Genomic DNA, 16,913 nt, shown 5'->3' with positions numbered 1-16,913 from the left:
GGTGTTCGGCCCTGCATTTATGAGATCGTTTCTTTTTATCCCCATTAATCTGCACTTATCAGACCCAGGTGTGCCAATGGGATCAAGGTGACAAACGCTGAAATCAAACCCAAATCCAATGCTTTGATGAGATAAGAACCTTCCCCAGTTGGGTGGATCGAGGGCCCAAGTGAGTTAGCTGGGGTTGGGCCGAAGTTGTAGCAAAGGGTTCAATTCTACAGTTGAACCCAAGGCTTTGGAATGTTGCAATTATTTCAGACGGATAACAACTACTAATCAACGCTTATGGATCAAGACTGGCTTTCCTTCTTCACGGCAATTATATTCAAATTAAGAATTACAAAATGCCTCACCAACATTGGAGGCCAAAACTGCAAACGGAGAATTGGAGAAGATCCTTTAAAAATCTCAACTGCACCTGAAACTTGATAAGCGACTAATATTTACGAGCCAATCCACAGTTTGATTAACTCCTCGAAACACATGGAAAATTTTAGTACATCTTAAGAAAATGTCATCAATCAGGGGTTTCGTCGACCATCTGACATCGTGGACTCAGCTTATTCATCAAAGTGAGTAATTAGAAGTAGACATTCAAGACCCATGAATTGCTAAAAACATAGGAACTACTTCTAGTGTAGTAAAAAATAACCAAATATAAAGTTAGATAATTATAAAAGGCAAATCAGTGGTCATCTCTAACAGGGAAAGATTTAAACTATGTTTCTAAAATCACAAAACCATCACAACTCTGGAAGGCATAAACTCAATTTTGCTTTCTCTTTTGGATACAAAACAGGAAAACCTGAAATATCTAGTGTTCCCTTCATCAAATATACTGTGAAACATAACACTATTCTACGAAGTTCTTGAACCCAGAGGAAATACACAAAGATTGCCTGCACTAATATCACATCAGATACCGCCGAAGTTGCTCGCACCAAGTACAAATTTAAAGAAACAGCACGTTTTAAGATAACTATCAGTAAAAGGACCATCCACAGAAGCAGGGATAAACTAAATAAATAGTCCTTGATCCTCCAAATTTGCCTTCCAACCAACCATCAGAAAAGCTCAATATCGATCATGGCGCCTGCATGTGAGTGGAAGAAATATTATGCGAGATAATTGCATTCCAAACTCATTATCCAAGTACAATCTTATAATTTTACTACACAGTGCAATCTGAGTGCAGTAACAATCTGTTAGTACGGTAGTACCTGTGCCGATCATAATCTTGATTGCGTTCCCTTGAACGAGAACGTCCCCTTCGATTCCTTGAATCATAGCTGTGTGACTTACTGCTATCTCTATCTCGCTCCCTATCATACCGCCGATCTCTATCATAACGCCGATCACGGTCTCTACTTTCACGGTCATAATCCCTCCTGCTTTCTCGACTATCAACCCTGTCTTTTCTATCTAGATCCTTATCTCTTGTTGCTTCTCTCCCACTGTCACGGCTGCGTTCTTTTGACCTAAAATACGAGTTAATGCGGTACTTATTAGAAATATTATGATAACTTTCCAATTAGCTGAACGATGAGGAAAGGTAATACCGTCTATCATCTTCAGACCGATCAATCTTTCGCCTCTTATTTCTCTCCTCCTGAGTAAGAAAAAACATTTATTGACATTGACAAATAAAAGATTGGATATTCATATTATCATCAATAGGCAACAGATAAACTAATATTGCCTAAGATGAATCATAAAAGAAAAAAGGAAAACATAAAACTCACAAAAAAAAAAAAAAGGGTGAGAGCATTGCTGTACAGAATTACTTTGGGGACCGGATTTACCTACTTTGGGAATAAGCATGTGCCCCCACATCTGACAATCATATATATTAGCCTCAACAAATTAACATTCAAGAACTGCACAAATTTACAGCTTTCTACTTACAAATGACAAGAAAAAATTCGGATAATGAGTGCCTTAAACTTTATCGAACCATATCATCTACAAAATCTTTTGCAAAATTGAGATGGCTCATACCAAGCAGAGTTGCAGTTCAAGTACCAATCTTGGTGACATGCGTATCACTAAACAATAGGCAAAACCATGCAAGAAAAGGTCACAAAATGTGAAAAAACAGAATGCCACAATCAGCTTTAACATACTTTGCATACTATTTCCTCTGCTTACAGTTTTTCCAACCGAGAACAGTTGTCCAGATAGAATGGAGGATGACTGATTTCTTTGTCCACTTATGGCCACCTTGACTACTTCCGATGATGCCTCTCAGATAATTACTATGCTATCCAAATTAAGAAATAAGTAAAAAAAAGCATAGATGATACATAATAGCATGCTGATTGTTCGTTGAAGTTAGAAAACTCACTGATGCCAAAAAAAACCGTAACTCTTTAAGGCAGAAAGTGAAACATTATACCAGCACCTGATGAACATGTGCAGAGTTCGAACTTCAAAGAAATATAATAGTAAGACAAACAGATCCAAGATTAAACTAGTATATGAATGCAGTACCCTCGTTTGTAAATTACAAGTTTGGCTAGGAGGGAAAATTGATAGGTCCAGCACAAATTAATAACAGAAGCACAGTTACATAACAGTATATATTACAAAAGCATACCTGAAGTTCTACCAGCTTCTCACGGATCTGCATATAGCCCAAGTGTAGCTTCCCTCCAAAATGATCAGCAAGTCGACGATCACTAGATTCCACATGATAATCAACAAAGGTCCTTCATTAGAGTATAAAATACAAATATATGGGCCCATGACTGCATCATTCCTTAAATTGATCTATACTAGCAAGAAGAAATTGTGCATAATTTAACAGAAACAGTTTCTCTGCATAACAGACCCCCCCAACAACTTAAAAAAAAAAAGAGAACTGCTAGACAGGGCCTGAAGTACACTGGTTGAAAAATAGTTGCGGTGATCAGTCTAGACTCTAGTTCTTTTAGCCCCCAGAATATAAGACCACATTATTATATCTATGAACTAACATTTAATAAATAAAAAATCATTACTTGTCATAGACACTCAAAAAAGCTCCACATATGTCGCATAGTCGTAGCTTCTGATCAGTCTGCAAAATGGATTGAAATTCTATCATTGCCACTTCCAAATAAAGCAGGCCAAACATTAGGCATCATAGTTAATAAAATCATAGAAGATCAACCGCATCCAATCATCTCCGAAAAAGAAGGCAACCAAATATCTAGGCAAAAATAATCAGAAATAGAGAGGCAATTGGATGTTTACGCCAAGTTCATCAAGCATAACCAGAAATAATTCTCTGATATAATGAGACCTCCCAAATTTAACTAGAAATACATCGACACACAAAAACAGGATGGAGAAGTGGTGTAACATTTATAAATTATGAAGATTATGAACATTCAATCAAACTACATAATGCAAGTCAGGAAAACAACTGTCGTGCACAACTTAAAAGTTAAGCCTTTCACCACCTCAACCAGAAGGTATGGCAGTGATGTAGAAGGCAGCAAAACAGCCCATTCTTGATAAAGGCTGCTTTATGAGCAAACCTTGCTAGCGAAACTTTGTCAAGGCCATGACTTCAGAACCATTCACAAAGTTGACAATGTAAATACAAAATACATTGGATATACTTATATGCCTCTGTCATGCTAGATATTCACTTGTTTAATAAGATGCAATAACTTAAGCAACGATGGTGCCATACAGCATATAGATATCAGAATTTTCTTTTTCCTATTACTACTGAAACTTTGTTACAGTTAGAAAATGGAGGTACCTTACTTTGACAGGAATCGACAGGATTGCAAGGAATTAGACAGTGAGCTAAAAGTGGGTGAATCAGAGACCAATTTGATAGATCTGTTTTTTTTTTTCAGCAGTATGATTAGTTTTGAGATGCCAATGTTAGAAGGATGGTGGCTTTGACTTGGTAATGTCATGCAACCTCATCTAAAGTGTCAATCAGCAATAGGAAAAAAGAGAACGACAGAAAGGAAAAACAATACATACGTATATAGTACAAGCAGCACTTGGAGGTGGTGATGGGGCACCAAACTCCATGACACACAACATCGCACAACTCTTACTTTGCCTGATATCTTAGTCTTCATCTGCATCCCTCTGAGTTTTGGCTTTAAATCCTAGAAAATGTAAGCATTATTTGTAGTTTTCCATGGAGAGCTCCAGACAATAGTAGCAAATCAAGAGTATTCTCTTTTTCCTTCCTCCTCCCTTTTGTTGGTGGGCCAGTTAAAGGTTTGCCGTCCCTTTTTCTACTCCAATCAATCACCCTAAGGAAGAGAACACTGCGAAAGTTCCCTTCCTCGTCAAGAACTCTATAGATGGTCCTCAAGATGATCCTCAATTTCTCTTTAAACTCCTCTCTTTGTATCCATTGTTGTAGTGTAGATTTATTTCATCCATTACATCCAATTTCCTAAATTCTTCTTCATAGATAACCCTCCAGTAAGTCTCCTCTTGAATGTCTCCCTCATACTTGATACTTGAGATTCTTTCAATATGGATCTTATTTATCATGAAATTTTCTGTTGCTCCACTACTACAAAGTTTATATATTCAGTTCTCAACTCATGCTATTGTTGCCATCATATACTGAAAACTCATCAATTATAGTAGCATACAGATTATCTGGACAGCTGAATTCAGCCCATATCCTTAGCCAGAATTGACATTCAAAAATGCATAAAAGATGCCAGCCTGACAAGAGCTGGGATCAAGTTGCCTGATTACATAATGGACTAAGATCAGTTTAATACTTTTTGAAGGTTAATTAGTGAAACCTAATTTTGATGGAGAATAAGAAGCTTGGATAAAGATCATTTGTAAGAACTGAAAAAAGAACAAAGGAAGAGCAGCAAGGAAGAGGATGAGTCAGGCTCGAGCTCAACCCAAGCCGGCCTAATTAAATTTTGAGTTCAGGTTTGGATTTCGAATCCAAAAGACCCAATAAGTCACGGGCTGCCAACTAACCCGCAGACCAACCCATGAAAAATAGTGGTTAGTGGATTTTGGTAGGCTGTGGACCAGCCACAGCCTTATAACTGCCTGATCAGCAAAGACTAGATGGCACTGGTAGCTATCTTGCCTTCCTCCACTCAAACAAATGCTAAGAAAGAAAGCAGTCACTAACCGAACACAAGAAGGCGGCTTGCTTGCACGAACAAATCTTTTGAAGGACATGGCCTATTTGGGATTGGTAAAGGTTTAGCCCAACCCTTTAGGCTTAAATTTACCCAATTTAATCATTTAATTAGTTTTAAATTTCAAAAATTATGATATTAGTTAAATTAAATTATGTTATTTATTTTATCATTAAAGGTGGGGATTTTTCTTAACACGCGGATTAGTGATTTTAGTCATTTGACCTAGACTCGGGTGAGTGGGTTTACTCACATATTTATTCATCTTGTATTTCGTGCTATTTTATTAGATCATACATATTTTTGTGTGCAAATTAATTATTATATTTCTGTATGCAAATTATATGACTCAATGTATTACTATGCTTTGTGCAATTATCAATGTATTAGTAAAAAAATATAATTGATATTTGCTATGACTTAGATAACAGTCCCCGCATAAATCGCTTGCAACTTTTCGTAATGACTCAAGTCTACTTAAAAGTCCAAAGGAGAGTCCTATTTTAGATTACTACGGTGACTTTCTTATGTGCCTTTAACAACGTTAAGAAACAATCTTATATTAAATTGAAAAACTTCCTAAGGTGATTTTAATCTCTCAACGATTCGTAGAGACAAGGTGGATTTATCACATAGTGACACCTCCTGATGGCACCCCTTTAAAGGAAAAAATAGGATATGTTTATCATATAGTGACACCTCCCAGTAACTCTGATCGGATCAGTTATGAAAAAAATCCTGAGCGTCATCTCAAGTTGACTTCTAATTGATGTGAATCTATAGGGTATTGACCTAATTGAGACATGACATTCCGGATGGGGTGATTTTTATTTTATTTTCAAAACCCTTATTGATATTGAGAGAAATTCAGTATATTGACACGAAGCATCTCATGAGTTATGATTTACGTTATTATTACATGTCTTGTTATTGTTACTATTATAAACAGGCTTAGTGAAATTATCATTTTATATTGCTAGACTTGAATTTATTTAAAGTTATAAATTTTAAATTTATTTAGCTTTTGAATGGATTTCATTCATTGAACTATAAGTATTGACTAATGGGATTCCCCTTCTAACAATTCAGTACTAGTCAACATGATGACTAAGCGAGATACATTATAACCCAACCTCTACTTAGGATCTACCCTTTTTTATCTTTTAGTTCTACTAGCTTTTATGTTTTAAACTATTTTGTTAATTCAGTTTGATTAGAGACATAGTCGTAGTGACATTGGTTACTTTTATTGAATTACGTTTATTGTAGTCAGATATTCATAAATTCTTGTTATTATGGACTTAAAAAATTTATTAGGCTTCGTATATCTCAAGTGTATTAAGAGGTCCATGGTCAGTCATGGTTTCAATTTTGGATCATGACAATCATCATCATGATGACTAAGATGGCATTGAGAAACCAAGAGAAGGATTCCAAGAGGAACAGTTCCGGAGAATAAGAAAGAAAGAGAGAATGGTGATGTTTCTATATGTTATTTTCAGTATTGAGCTTGTTTCACATGATGTTGACATGTACTAAAAGTATGATACTACAAGATCATGAATCAGAATAAGAAAAGATATGTTTATCCAGTGACAACTTATATGACTATCAACTCTTTTGACTTATAGAAAATGGTTACTTTCTATATGTTATTTAGGATGTTGCAATAAGGAGGGAGTAAGCAAGTCCCAATTTGTTCTTCTATCATATGGCCTAACTAAGTATTTAAAGCACATATGTTAAGCCAAAATCACTTAAAGGATTAAAATCTGTGTTCAGAGAGCTGTATAATATGGACAAAGGTCCACTACTATGGACTATGGAGGTAAACCATCAAAATTCTGACTATTACATTGATTAACTCTATTTTGCAGTTAAGCAAATAAATTGATTTTGTATATGAAGTTAAAAAATTCCTTGAGACAAAACTGATTACAAAAACAAAAATCACAAATATAGGCTGAACTCACAATTCGAACATCAGCAGCTGTGTACTTTGATGATTCCACAACTGGCTCTTGTCGTGCACCCAACTGATGAAAAAATAAAATATATATGTAAGATTATTTAAGTATCACATAAAGCCCAAAGAGACAAAAAGAGTGCCACATAGAAGAACATTTATGTATTATCAATTCATGAAATCAACTTAAAAATGCTGATACAGAAATTGACAAGATAAATCCTCTGAATCAGAAGGCCAGAACCTTTTTCAGAGCCTCAGCCTCTTCCAAAGCTTTCTGAGCCTCATCTATCATTCCCTTTTCACCTACAGAGCAAAAGGAGAATAAGGACATTAACTAATTTTTCATATGCCATTACAAACAATTGAACAAGCAGTATAGCTCGACCAGGCACATTTGACTGATTTAAGTATCAAGTACATGGGTAGTATCATAAAACATATAAGTGCTTCTGTCAGATATTCTGCTCTAAACTCTACAAAAGGGTAGACTAATATCAGAAAACCCATTGCAGCTGCTTCAAAATATTTAAACACTTTTGACCACAAGGACTAAGAATATCCTTACAGTTGCCTAAGCATCAGAACATCTTAACACCTATCAGCTCTTTTTTTCTCTCTCGAAATAACCATAACCTTGAGGTCGAGTTGAGCCACTAATGTCAGCTTGAGCACAAGTCAAGACACCAAAATGTTAGCTCAAGCTCAGATCATTCTACAAATGAACTTCTTGGCTCAGCTCATTTTAAAGAAACCACTTTGAGTTCACCAACTAGAAAAACTAAAAACACAGGTATAAGACATATAGGATGTCAAACATTAGTCGATAGTTCAGAGAAGTTCTGTAGAGACCTAAAGGGCTATCAATTTACCTATATAAGACAAAAAGGGGCTGACACAAAATGGAAGGTAATAAATGTATGCCATCTGCAATTTGAACTGTGGGCATCTTAAGATGAAGCAAGCATTCAAACTGACTAAAATTGGAAGCAAGTGCTAAACAAGTTTGAAGCCTTATGTATGTACTGCGTACATGTATTATCTATATGAGCTAAATTGAGTCACACTGAAGCAAGCCAAGAAGATCCATAAACGAGCCGAGATCTACCGGCTTGTGAGCCAACGAGCTTCCTTGACACCGCTATTATAACACATGAGCTTATATATATAAATACACACACACACACACAAAGATAAGAAATTAAGGTAAAATATTAGTAACGATAACTTAAAATGTTAGTACAAATGTCATCAAGAAAAGTAACAATTAGGATATATATCATATAATAGTATAATACAACAGTGTAGCATACCAAGCTCTTCAGCTTTCTTTAACTTTTCATTTATCATTTCCTGGGTACGAGGATCTGGAGGAGCAAGTACAGGCACTGCTGCTAATTGGGGAGGATTTTGATTTGGTTGTGGCAATGAAGCCCTATCTTTGTTAAAAGCATCAAGAAGTAGCACTGCCTGCAACAAAACCAAGAACGACTGTCACACTGGAAGTAACTATAGTAACCAATAAATTTATTAAATTAGCAAAATGTTCAGGTTCAAACTAGTTATATAAAGTAAATTGGAAGTTGCACTACCGAACAGTACCTGTTTATCAGCTCTTTTGGCTCTTAGCTCTTCCACCACTTCCAGAGCCCGAATTTTACTGTCAGTTTTCCCTTCAAAATCTGATTATACATAGAGCATGAACAGGTCATCAGAATTTTACACATCAAAAAGTTGTTCAGAATGATCTCCCAATGTAAACAAATCAACTAAATAGCAAACATGTCGTAGTACATGTTAAGAAAAGACATAAATTTCAGAAAAAAAAAAGTGACAATGAAAGAACACTAGAACTTATCAGGAAACATAAAGAGAGAACTGAGAGTTGGAACTCAGAGTGTTAAGACACAGACCAGGCTACATTGAACTAAATTAAGAATACATTTAATTATATCCTGTTTCAAAACTCAAAACCATCATCTTCACAACTTCAAAATGATTTCACCAGTAAAACACCCCAGAAAAATTTTAAGAACAACTTTCATGACTATTCTCTGTCCAAAATGGTGCAGACATGCTCAACAAAATGAGGTGAATGAATAGCATATCACTACAAGTTTAGCCACAAGTGTTCCAGAGATGTTACTCTCTGTCTTTTTCAAATATAAATCATTTCGTATATCTATTAGCATAGAGTGAATTTGTTGTCATACTCTCAAAGAGAAAACATGTGGCTACATAGAAAGAAAGCAGAGTTTTGGCAAACATGAGAGGTGATATCTTCAAAGCTATACCACCTTAGAAAAGAATTTTCTCTAGCAAAGGGCAATATTGAACACCTTGCTTTCCAAATAGGTCCATAACAAGGAGATGAAGCTGCAACATTTTATGGTTATAAGTACCTGAGCTTGAAACTTCTTTATAATACAATATTGTTTATTATTTCCAAGGAGTTTAATTCTCATATCATTATTCAATATGTTCTTGACTAGATGTCCTTTAAAATAGGCCACAAACAGCACGTATATGCACATAAGAAGATACTCGCACACATACAGATCCTAAATCCATGTTCACATACCTGAACACACCAAAAAAAGAAATGAATTATGAATCTGCAAGATGCCTAAGACTTGCTGATTTTAAGACTTTTAAAAAACATACAAGTAAAATACTTATTCAGACACAAACTGGACTTCATTGTTACTCTAAAAAGGCCCAAAGCAAACCTAAGTACTTTACGCAAAATATACATGTGTGTCCAATTTCAGTGCTACTTCAAGTAAAGTTATCATCATCATCCAATCCTCTTCCGACATTATTAGAATGTATAAACCAAAACTTCAAAATGGGAAGACTCCGAAAGAACAAATGATTTTATGATGAGCTGTTAATCTAACATCCTAGTCCGAAAATTGGTGCCACATTCTGGACTGAAGCAAAAATCAGACTAACAGGCAATAGGCCAATAGCAAGACCAACCATATGCTATGGTCAATTTGCAAGTACTTTGGTTTTCTTATTCATTAGTAGACATGTTGTTCTTGTCCAAAACTAATTACACCATTATAGATATGTGGCATGATTTTTCTCCCAAAATAACGAGATAAAGATTCCATTTGTTTGGTTGATTCTTTCTTTCTGGTACCCAGTGTCATCTTCCACACACATGGCTTAATTTTTACATTATCATATAATTCCTCAATGTATTGTTCTAACACTAATCTACTATTAGAAGGTGAACGCAACATAAAATCTCCAGACTTGTTATTTGATCTTCCTATAAAATTTACATTTTTCTTTCCCATTATCAAACCAGTTTTTGAGTTAAACAATTAGGCAGTCTCTCAATGTAGAAAGCCTTAACGAAGAATGTTGCAGACAGTTTCATATTCAATCTTATCTGAAAATACAACTTCGACTTATCATAACCACGATGTAATCCAAATGTAATTATCCTCCCAGATCTTAAGGTGCTCAATAGTATTGAAATCTGCATTTCTTGCTACTTCCGAAGAATATGTTATTATTACTGGCCATTCAGAATCAACATGTATAAAGAAATGCCACAGGCCACTTCTTCATAGCTCCCTGACTAGTTTTCATTTTCCAAATTTCTAACTTTATAGTCACAACAGAATAACCATTTCTTAAAGATATTTATTTTTCATGTTCTAAAATGTAGTATGTAATTATATGCATGCATCACTTTAACATCCAATGTTTATTCTAAAATGTTGTATGTTTCATGTTTGAACAAATAGTTAAAGAAAAAAAGAAAAAGGTATAATTAGCACTTGTGTGTGTATCACTAATACAATTGCCTTCCTTCTCCATTCCTTCTCCAAACACCTCTTCACAACACAACAGAAAAAATTCCACAGCTTAATAGATAAGCATGAATTATCTATGATATGCAATAAGGATTAAAAACTTAAAATAATAGAAAGCAACAATTATGTCAGATTCTTTGAAAATAAGATAATTTACCAAAATCATCCACTTCTTTCAATTTCTCCTTTATTTGTTTTGACAACTCCAAGATCTCAGCTGTCTGCAGATTAATTGAAAGGGAGAATGAATATGAACGATTGACGCAGTCCAACAATTGATGAAAAATACAAAAATAGAAGCAGCCAAAACCTGGGTAACCTCAGATACAGATATTGCAATAGCAGCCTTAGCATCTTCATCCTCCAGACGCTTAAGTGCTCGTTGGATTTTCCTTTCACACTCAACAATAAGTCTTTCTATCATATCCTCAAGTTCTCGATCAAAATTGTGTGTACCTTTAGTTTTTGCTTCTTCATATCTACAAAAGCTCAGGAAAATGATATTTGCGGAAGTTTCAAACGCATCATTACACAATAAGGGCTAGAGCTTTTGAACAAAATATCATCGAGATCTAGTTGCTAGTTCATCACATAAAGTGCTCAGTCAATTGAATAAATGGGAGGCTTGAACAACTTGACAAGACAATAACAGGTTAGTTGATCCAATGGCATTAAGAAACTAACCAAGAATTATGTAAAATATCAAGAGGACTAATTCCATGGGAATGCCTACCATCAGACAACAGAAAATGGCAAGAAGAAAGATCTGACATATCATTTTACAACTAAAGATGACTTCTTTCGTATTTTGTAGCCCAGATAATACCTCAAATTATTTATAGAATATTAGAAATATGCTCAGTCGATACAACATGTCAAGTAACTGTAACATTCTAGACAAAAGTAAAGATAAATTACAGCGAGCACATGTATGTTCCTAATAAGAACCAGCACTTTTCACAGGCCATCTAAAACTTTTCACGATAAGTGGTCAAACAAATCAAATATACTATCAGAATGAAGGATACTCTTTCCTCAGCTGTAAGGAATGAACCTTCGGACAAGGACCCAGATCCATTTTCTGTCATAAGAAAAGCATCACCGCATTTAAAAGTGAGAAAACGTCTTCTGAACTCCTAATTCATCTAAGATTACAATCCCTTTCTCTAAAAGAAGGAATTACATATAAACAAGAACTTAAAAATTCAGACAAGCGGCAGAAATCATAGTTGGCAATTACCGGCATAATTTATAAGCTAAAAGAAAAAGATGACCGATAAAAGGAAAACTAAGAAAAATCCGAACTTCCAAACAAACAGACAATCGCGAGTTAGCAAAAAAGCAAGGAGATTGGAGATCTATCACTAACAATTAAAAAGAGAACTAGGGTTTTGGAGAAGGTGACGACCGTGAGCTGGAAGAGGTCGTGAGGGCAGAGGCCGGTGAGGTAGAGGCGGCAGACGTCGCGGTCGTAGTACTTGCGGTTCACCTCGGTCACGTCGCCGTTGCGATTGGCCCCCATGAGGACGTCAAGCTGCTTCCGGATTGCATCCATCTTCCTCTCCCGGTTAGGGTTAGGGTTAGGGTTAGGTCGGAGTCAGGGTTTAGGGTTTTATCTTCTTCCCAAATCGCAATCCTCTCCGAAGCGGAAGTATATAGCGTGGGAGAAAGAGGGAGGGAGAGAGATCGCTTCACGTTCGACTCGGCTGCTCGGTTTATTAGCAGCGGTACAGATGACAAGGACCAGGATTGCTTTGCTTGTGTACTCTGACTCGTCTTTTTTTTTTTTTTTTTTTTGTTGTAATTAAGACCTTCAATAAGAAAGGCAGAAAGCCTATACTTGATCAAACGGCCTAGCCCACCCGTGCCCGGCCCGGACCCGGTTTAGGCCCAGCCCGGCCCGACCCCAAACTATCCATGGGCGGCACGAGCCAGCCCTTTGCCCTCCTGTTCTGCCCATTCTGCTACAGTGGTCCACCCGTTCTGCTACAGTACTTTGTCCGTTTTACTACAATAATTTACCGTTTGCTACAGTAAAATATTTTGGTATTGTACCGTTTTGCATTATTTTAAGTACACCTTTAAAAAATTTTAATTTATTTTAATTATTTTTTAAATGGAGGAACATAAATATTTTTTTTGCTAATAGTTAAAAAAATTCTAAAAATAGCTAAAATGTGGGTTGGGCCTAGTGATTGGTGGGTCGAGCCGGCTCGGCTCGACCGGCTAGCTCGATCTCTCACGGGTCGACAGGCGGTAACAAGCTAGACTATTCTAGCTCGGCCCGGCCCGAGTGATTGGTGGGTCGGGCCATGAATAAATACCTAAGCTCGGTTGGCTCGAAAAGCCCACCCGAACCTGGCCCGGCCCATCCGATGATCATGTCTAAAAGCGCCCCCCAAAAGTTACATTCTCTTGCCAGAAGAGGGAACTAGCAGCATCAAGACATAAGATAGAAAAGAAAAAATAGTGGCTTATCTAGCTTAGTGCCCTTTTGTTGAGTTTGTGGTTGGAAAAGAACATTATAATTTTTTTTAATAATTGTATTATAACTTATGAAGCTTTATCACATAAGGTGACAGTCTTATTCGTTTGCTAGGCAGAGGGATTCAATAAGAGGTGGCAATGAAAAGGCTCATCAGCTGACTTAGGGGCCCTAGGTAGACAGGGATGTGGAGGAGGCATGATGGAGGCACTAGGCTCCTTCTTTTAGATATTTTGATTTCTAATTAATCCTGTGATACATTTGTGGCTTGTTGAGATAATGGTCTAGTAGTTTTAACTATGGTTAATTGGTTATTTGTTTATTAAATGAATATTTTCTTTAGTCTACGACTGTAAGTGGTAGGATATATTTTTCAATTATATTAGATATATTTCTATAGGGTCTAATGTTGTGGTCCATATATCGTGGCGGGATATTTGTTGTTTTATTATGTTTGTGAAAATCCTAAAGTGATATACAGTTATAATTCAAATTTTTTTTTCACTTTTGCAATTTTAGACATTGAATACTAAAAACAATCAAAATTTTGATGATTTTCTACGAAAACAGTATTCCTTGAATTTGGCCATTGTCTACGGCTAGAGAAAAATATAGATACATTTTACCATTGGCTTCCTAATAGGGTGAGGTATCCAAATCCAACTATCTTCAAAATTTGCCCCTCCCTCTATCAATGAAATAATGTTGAAGTATAGGTCAGACCCACCGGCCTTAGTTAGGCGATCCACCATCCAAGTCTTATTGTTGAACACATCATATACTTTCAAGTTTTATTGAAAGAAGATGAATACATGAATCCTACTTACCTATTTTAAGGGATCACCGAAAGCCAAGGCTCCCACACAGCCTAAGTGCTACAACCATTTCTTACAAGCTGAAATATAAATAAGTGATGAATCAAAAGTATCATTTGTGTTAGAATATCATAGTTAAAGCTTACTAATACTTTTCATTAGGATTGCTAGTATATGTACTAAGTCTTCTTACAACATAGGAAATATCTAGAAGTGCATAACTAGCATTGTATTTTAGGGATCCTAGTTGTTGTGAATATTCATGTTGTGAATCCCCCAAATTCTTTTCTAATTCAATAGCGTTATTGAAATAAGTCATAATAGATTTCAAATTACTATAGTGATACTTATCAAGCATTTTCTAGATAAAATGATATAGACTTAAAGTTATAGAATCATATAAATAAGATAGCTTTAAGGCTATAGAATCATTATTCCTAATTATCATATCACTTCTACTTGACCTAAATTTTTTATGTCAAAGTTAATAGATAAGTGTTTCATTATATCATCAATAATATCTAAAGATAATCTTAATATCAAAGTATCATCTACATATTGACATAAAATAATAAACCATTATCATTCAATTATATAAATACTTATTAAAGTTATTTATTTGAAATCCAAATGATTAGATGACGTTGTTAAATTTTAACTCGTGTTGTTTGTGTGGTTATTTAAGGCCACAAAGATATTTATTTAACTTATATACTTTGTTTTCTTGACATTTTACTACAGATCCTTCATATTATTTTATAAAAATATTTTTTATAATCTCCATTTAAAAATACGGCTTTAACATTTATTTAATTTTCATCACAAAAAAATCTTAAGTTTGATGTATAAAAAAATTTTATATATCAAGACTAAAGTTATTAAAGCATTATTTAGCTAGTTTACTTTCCCTTATTATAAGTAACTCTCAAACAACACTTTCTCTAGAGATATGCATATGGTCAATGTGCATAAACTTAAGTTATGCATATTTTTCTATCTCGAGTAAATGCGTGAGATAAAGTTATCATATATCTTTTGTCATCAAAATGTGCATAAACATTTTTATTGAATAAAGCTTATATACCAATTCAATGAGGCCTACGTTCTATGAGCAAAGAAGCCACTAACTAGAGCATAAATATAAAAAATATATTTCTTTTGTGAATAGCTTGTAGCTATTAATTTTGTCTTATATCTATCTATTGTATCATCAGGATTAATTTTTTTCTTAAATATCGACCTACATCCTATAAGTTTAATTCTAGATGTAAATCTATGAAAATCCAAGTTCCATTCTCCATAATTAACTCCATCTCATTATTAGTTGCTTCTTTCCAATCAGGAGCTTTTAGAGAATTCATGGCTTTAGAATAAATAGTTAGGTTTCCATCTATTAATTAGACATGAAAATCATCTCCAAAGTCTTTTCCTGCTGTCTTTTCTTCTTCTTCTAATTTTAAGTTTAGCATCAAATATTAGGGAAACATAAGAAGTAGTACAAGATATATTTTTAGGCTATGTAAGAAGATGATTCTTAAAAGGAATATATCTTCAAAGAAAATAGCATCTCTAGATTTTAATATAGAGTTCTTTGAAATTCCACTTAGTTATGAGTTAATTACTAGGAATCTATCTACATGACTATTTTCTAGATTTTCTATAAAGATTGCATCTACAATTTTAGGTCCTAATAATATGCATGATACTTATATATGAACTTTTGCTAAACAACCCCACACATTGAGAAAATTTAGAAAATGAGCTTCTTCATTTCCAAATTTTTTAGGGAGTTTTATTACTTTTACTAAAATATACTCAATTTAGGATAAAGCATGCTCTAAGAAGTGCTTCACCCAAAAAACTTTTAGGTGATCCTACGTGGTCATAATAGAAGAAGTATACTCACCTCCTCTATTTGATCTAGATATTTTTAAAGGTTTTCAACTTTGGCTTTATAGATTCTGCATCTATCTAGGAAATCGTTCTTTATTTGTAACAAAAATAGCAATAATAGAATCTTAAAGCATCATCAATAAGTGTTACAAAAAAAATATTACCACCTGCAGTAGATAATGTATATAAATCGCATATATCAGGTATGAGCTCTAAAATATTATAGTCTCTTCTAACTCCTTTAAAACATTTTTTTTTTCATTTATTTGGATTCCACCTGCACCTTATTAGGTGTGTAAGTCTAAGTTAAGTTAAACTTAGGGATCAAGTTTGAAAAATCTAGGCAAACCCTAATTTGAACTATACGACCTTCTAAGAAAAAATTTGACGATAAATAATGAACGATAACTAGTAAACATTGCAAATATGCCATAGATCCTTTTCAATAGGATTAAATCAACTACCAATAGAAAATAAGTAAAAGAACTACTTATAGATTAGCAACTGAATCTCATAGCTATATCCGAAGATATCTTGTTCGCTAGATTTCGTAATGAGTTACTTTATATGGTTGATTAAACTGATCTCTTTGACCCTTGAGATCAAACAAACTTGTCTCAATAACTCTCAAGATAATGAATTGTACCAATGAACGATAATGATACAATCAAGAAAAATCCTTAAGCGCTCAAATATTTTATCTTCTTTGATCAATGAAGAACCTTCAACAAAATCTTCACTATAGCTTCAATTCAATCCATCTAACTCTTCTAGGGTTCAAGGACT

At 34.7% G+C, this 16,913-nt stretch overlaps 1 protein-coding gene across 7 annotated transcripts; it reads right to left on the bottom strand.

The window, feature by feature from the left end:
* Positions 1-748: 748 nt before the first annotated feature.
* On the bottom strand, positions 749-12,685 carry LOC140771651 (uncharacterized). 7 transcript variants are annotated; one of them, XM_073113227.1, is made up of 13 exons: positions 12,343-12,681; positions 11,963-12,015; positions 11,254-11,413; positions 11,092-11,155; positions 8,704-8,783; positions 8,415-8,571; positions 7,346-7,407; positions 7,109-7,171; positions 3,000-3,058; positions 2,597-2,678; positions 1,560-1,609; positions 1,221-1,478; positions 749-1,093 (listed from the first exon to the last, which is right to left on the bottom strand). In XM_073113227.1, the coding sequence occupies exons 1-13, from the start codon at positions 12,487-12,489 to the stop codon at positions 1,075-1,077; spliced, it is 1,254 nt and encodes a 417-aa protein (XP_072969328.1). In that variant the 5' UTR covers positions 12,490-12,681; the 3' UTR covers positions 749-1,074. The 7 variants fall into 7 exon arrangements, 4 of the variants coding, with proteins under 4 accessions (XP_072969328.1, XP_072969327.1, XP_072969330.1 ...); XM_073113226.1 differs by having other exon boundaries at positions 11,245-11,413; positions 12,343-12,678; XR_012106203.1 differs by lacking the exons at positions 749-1,093; positions 1,221-1,478 and adding exons at positions 2,149-2,260; positions 2,345-2,401 and having other exon boundaries at positions 1,557-1,609; positions 11,245-11,413; positions 12,343-12,685.
* Between the last annotated feature and the right edge of the window lie 4,228 nt (positions 12,686-16,913).

Source organism: Typha angustifolia, chromosome 12, assembly GCF_048772165.1.
Source record: "Typha angustifolia cultivar Huaian chromosome 12, ASM4877216v1, whole genome shotgun sequence".
NCBI lineage: Eukaryota > Viridiplantae > Streptophyta > Magnoliopsida > Poales > Typhaceae > Typha > Typha angustifolia.
Note: the sequence above shows the minus strand (reverse complement) of the source record. Positions and strands in the feature narration are given on the sequence as shown.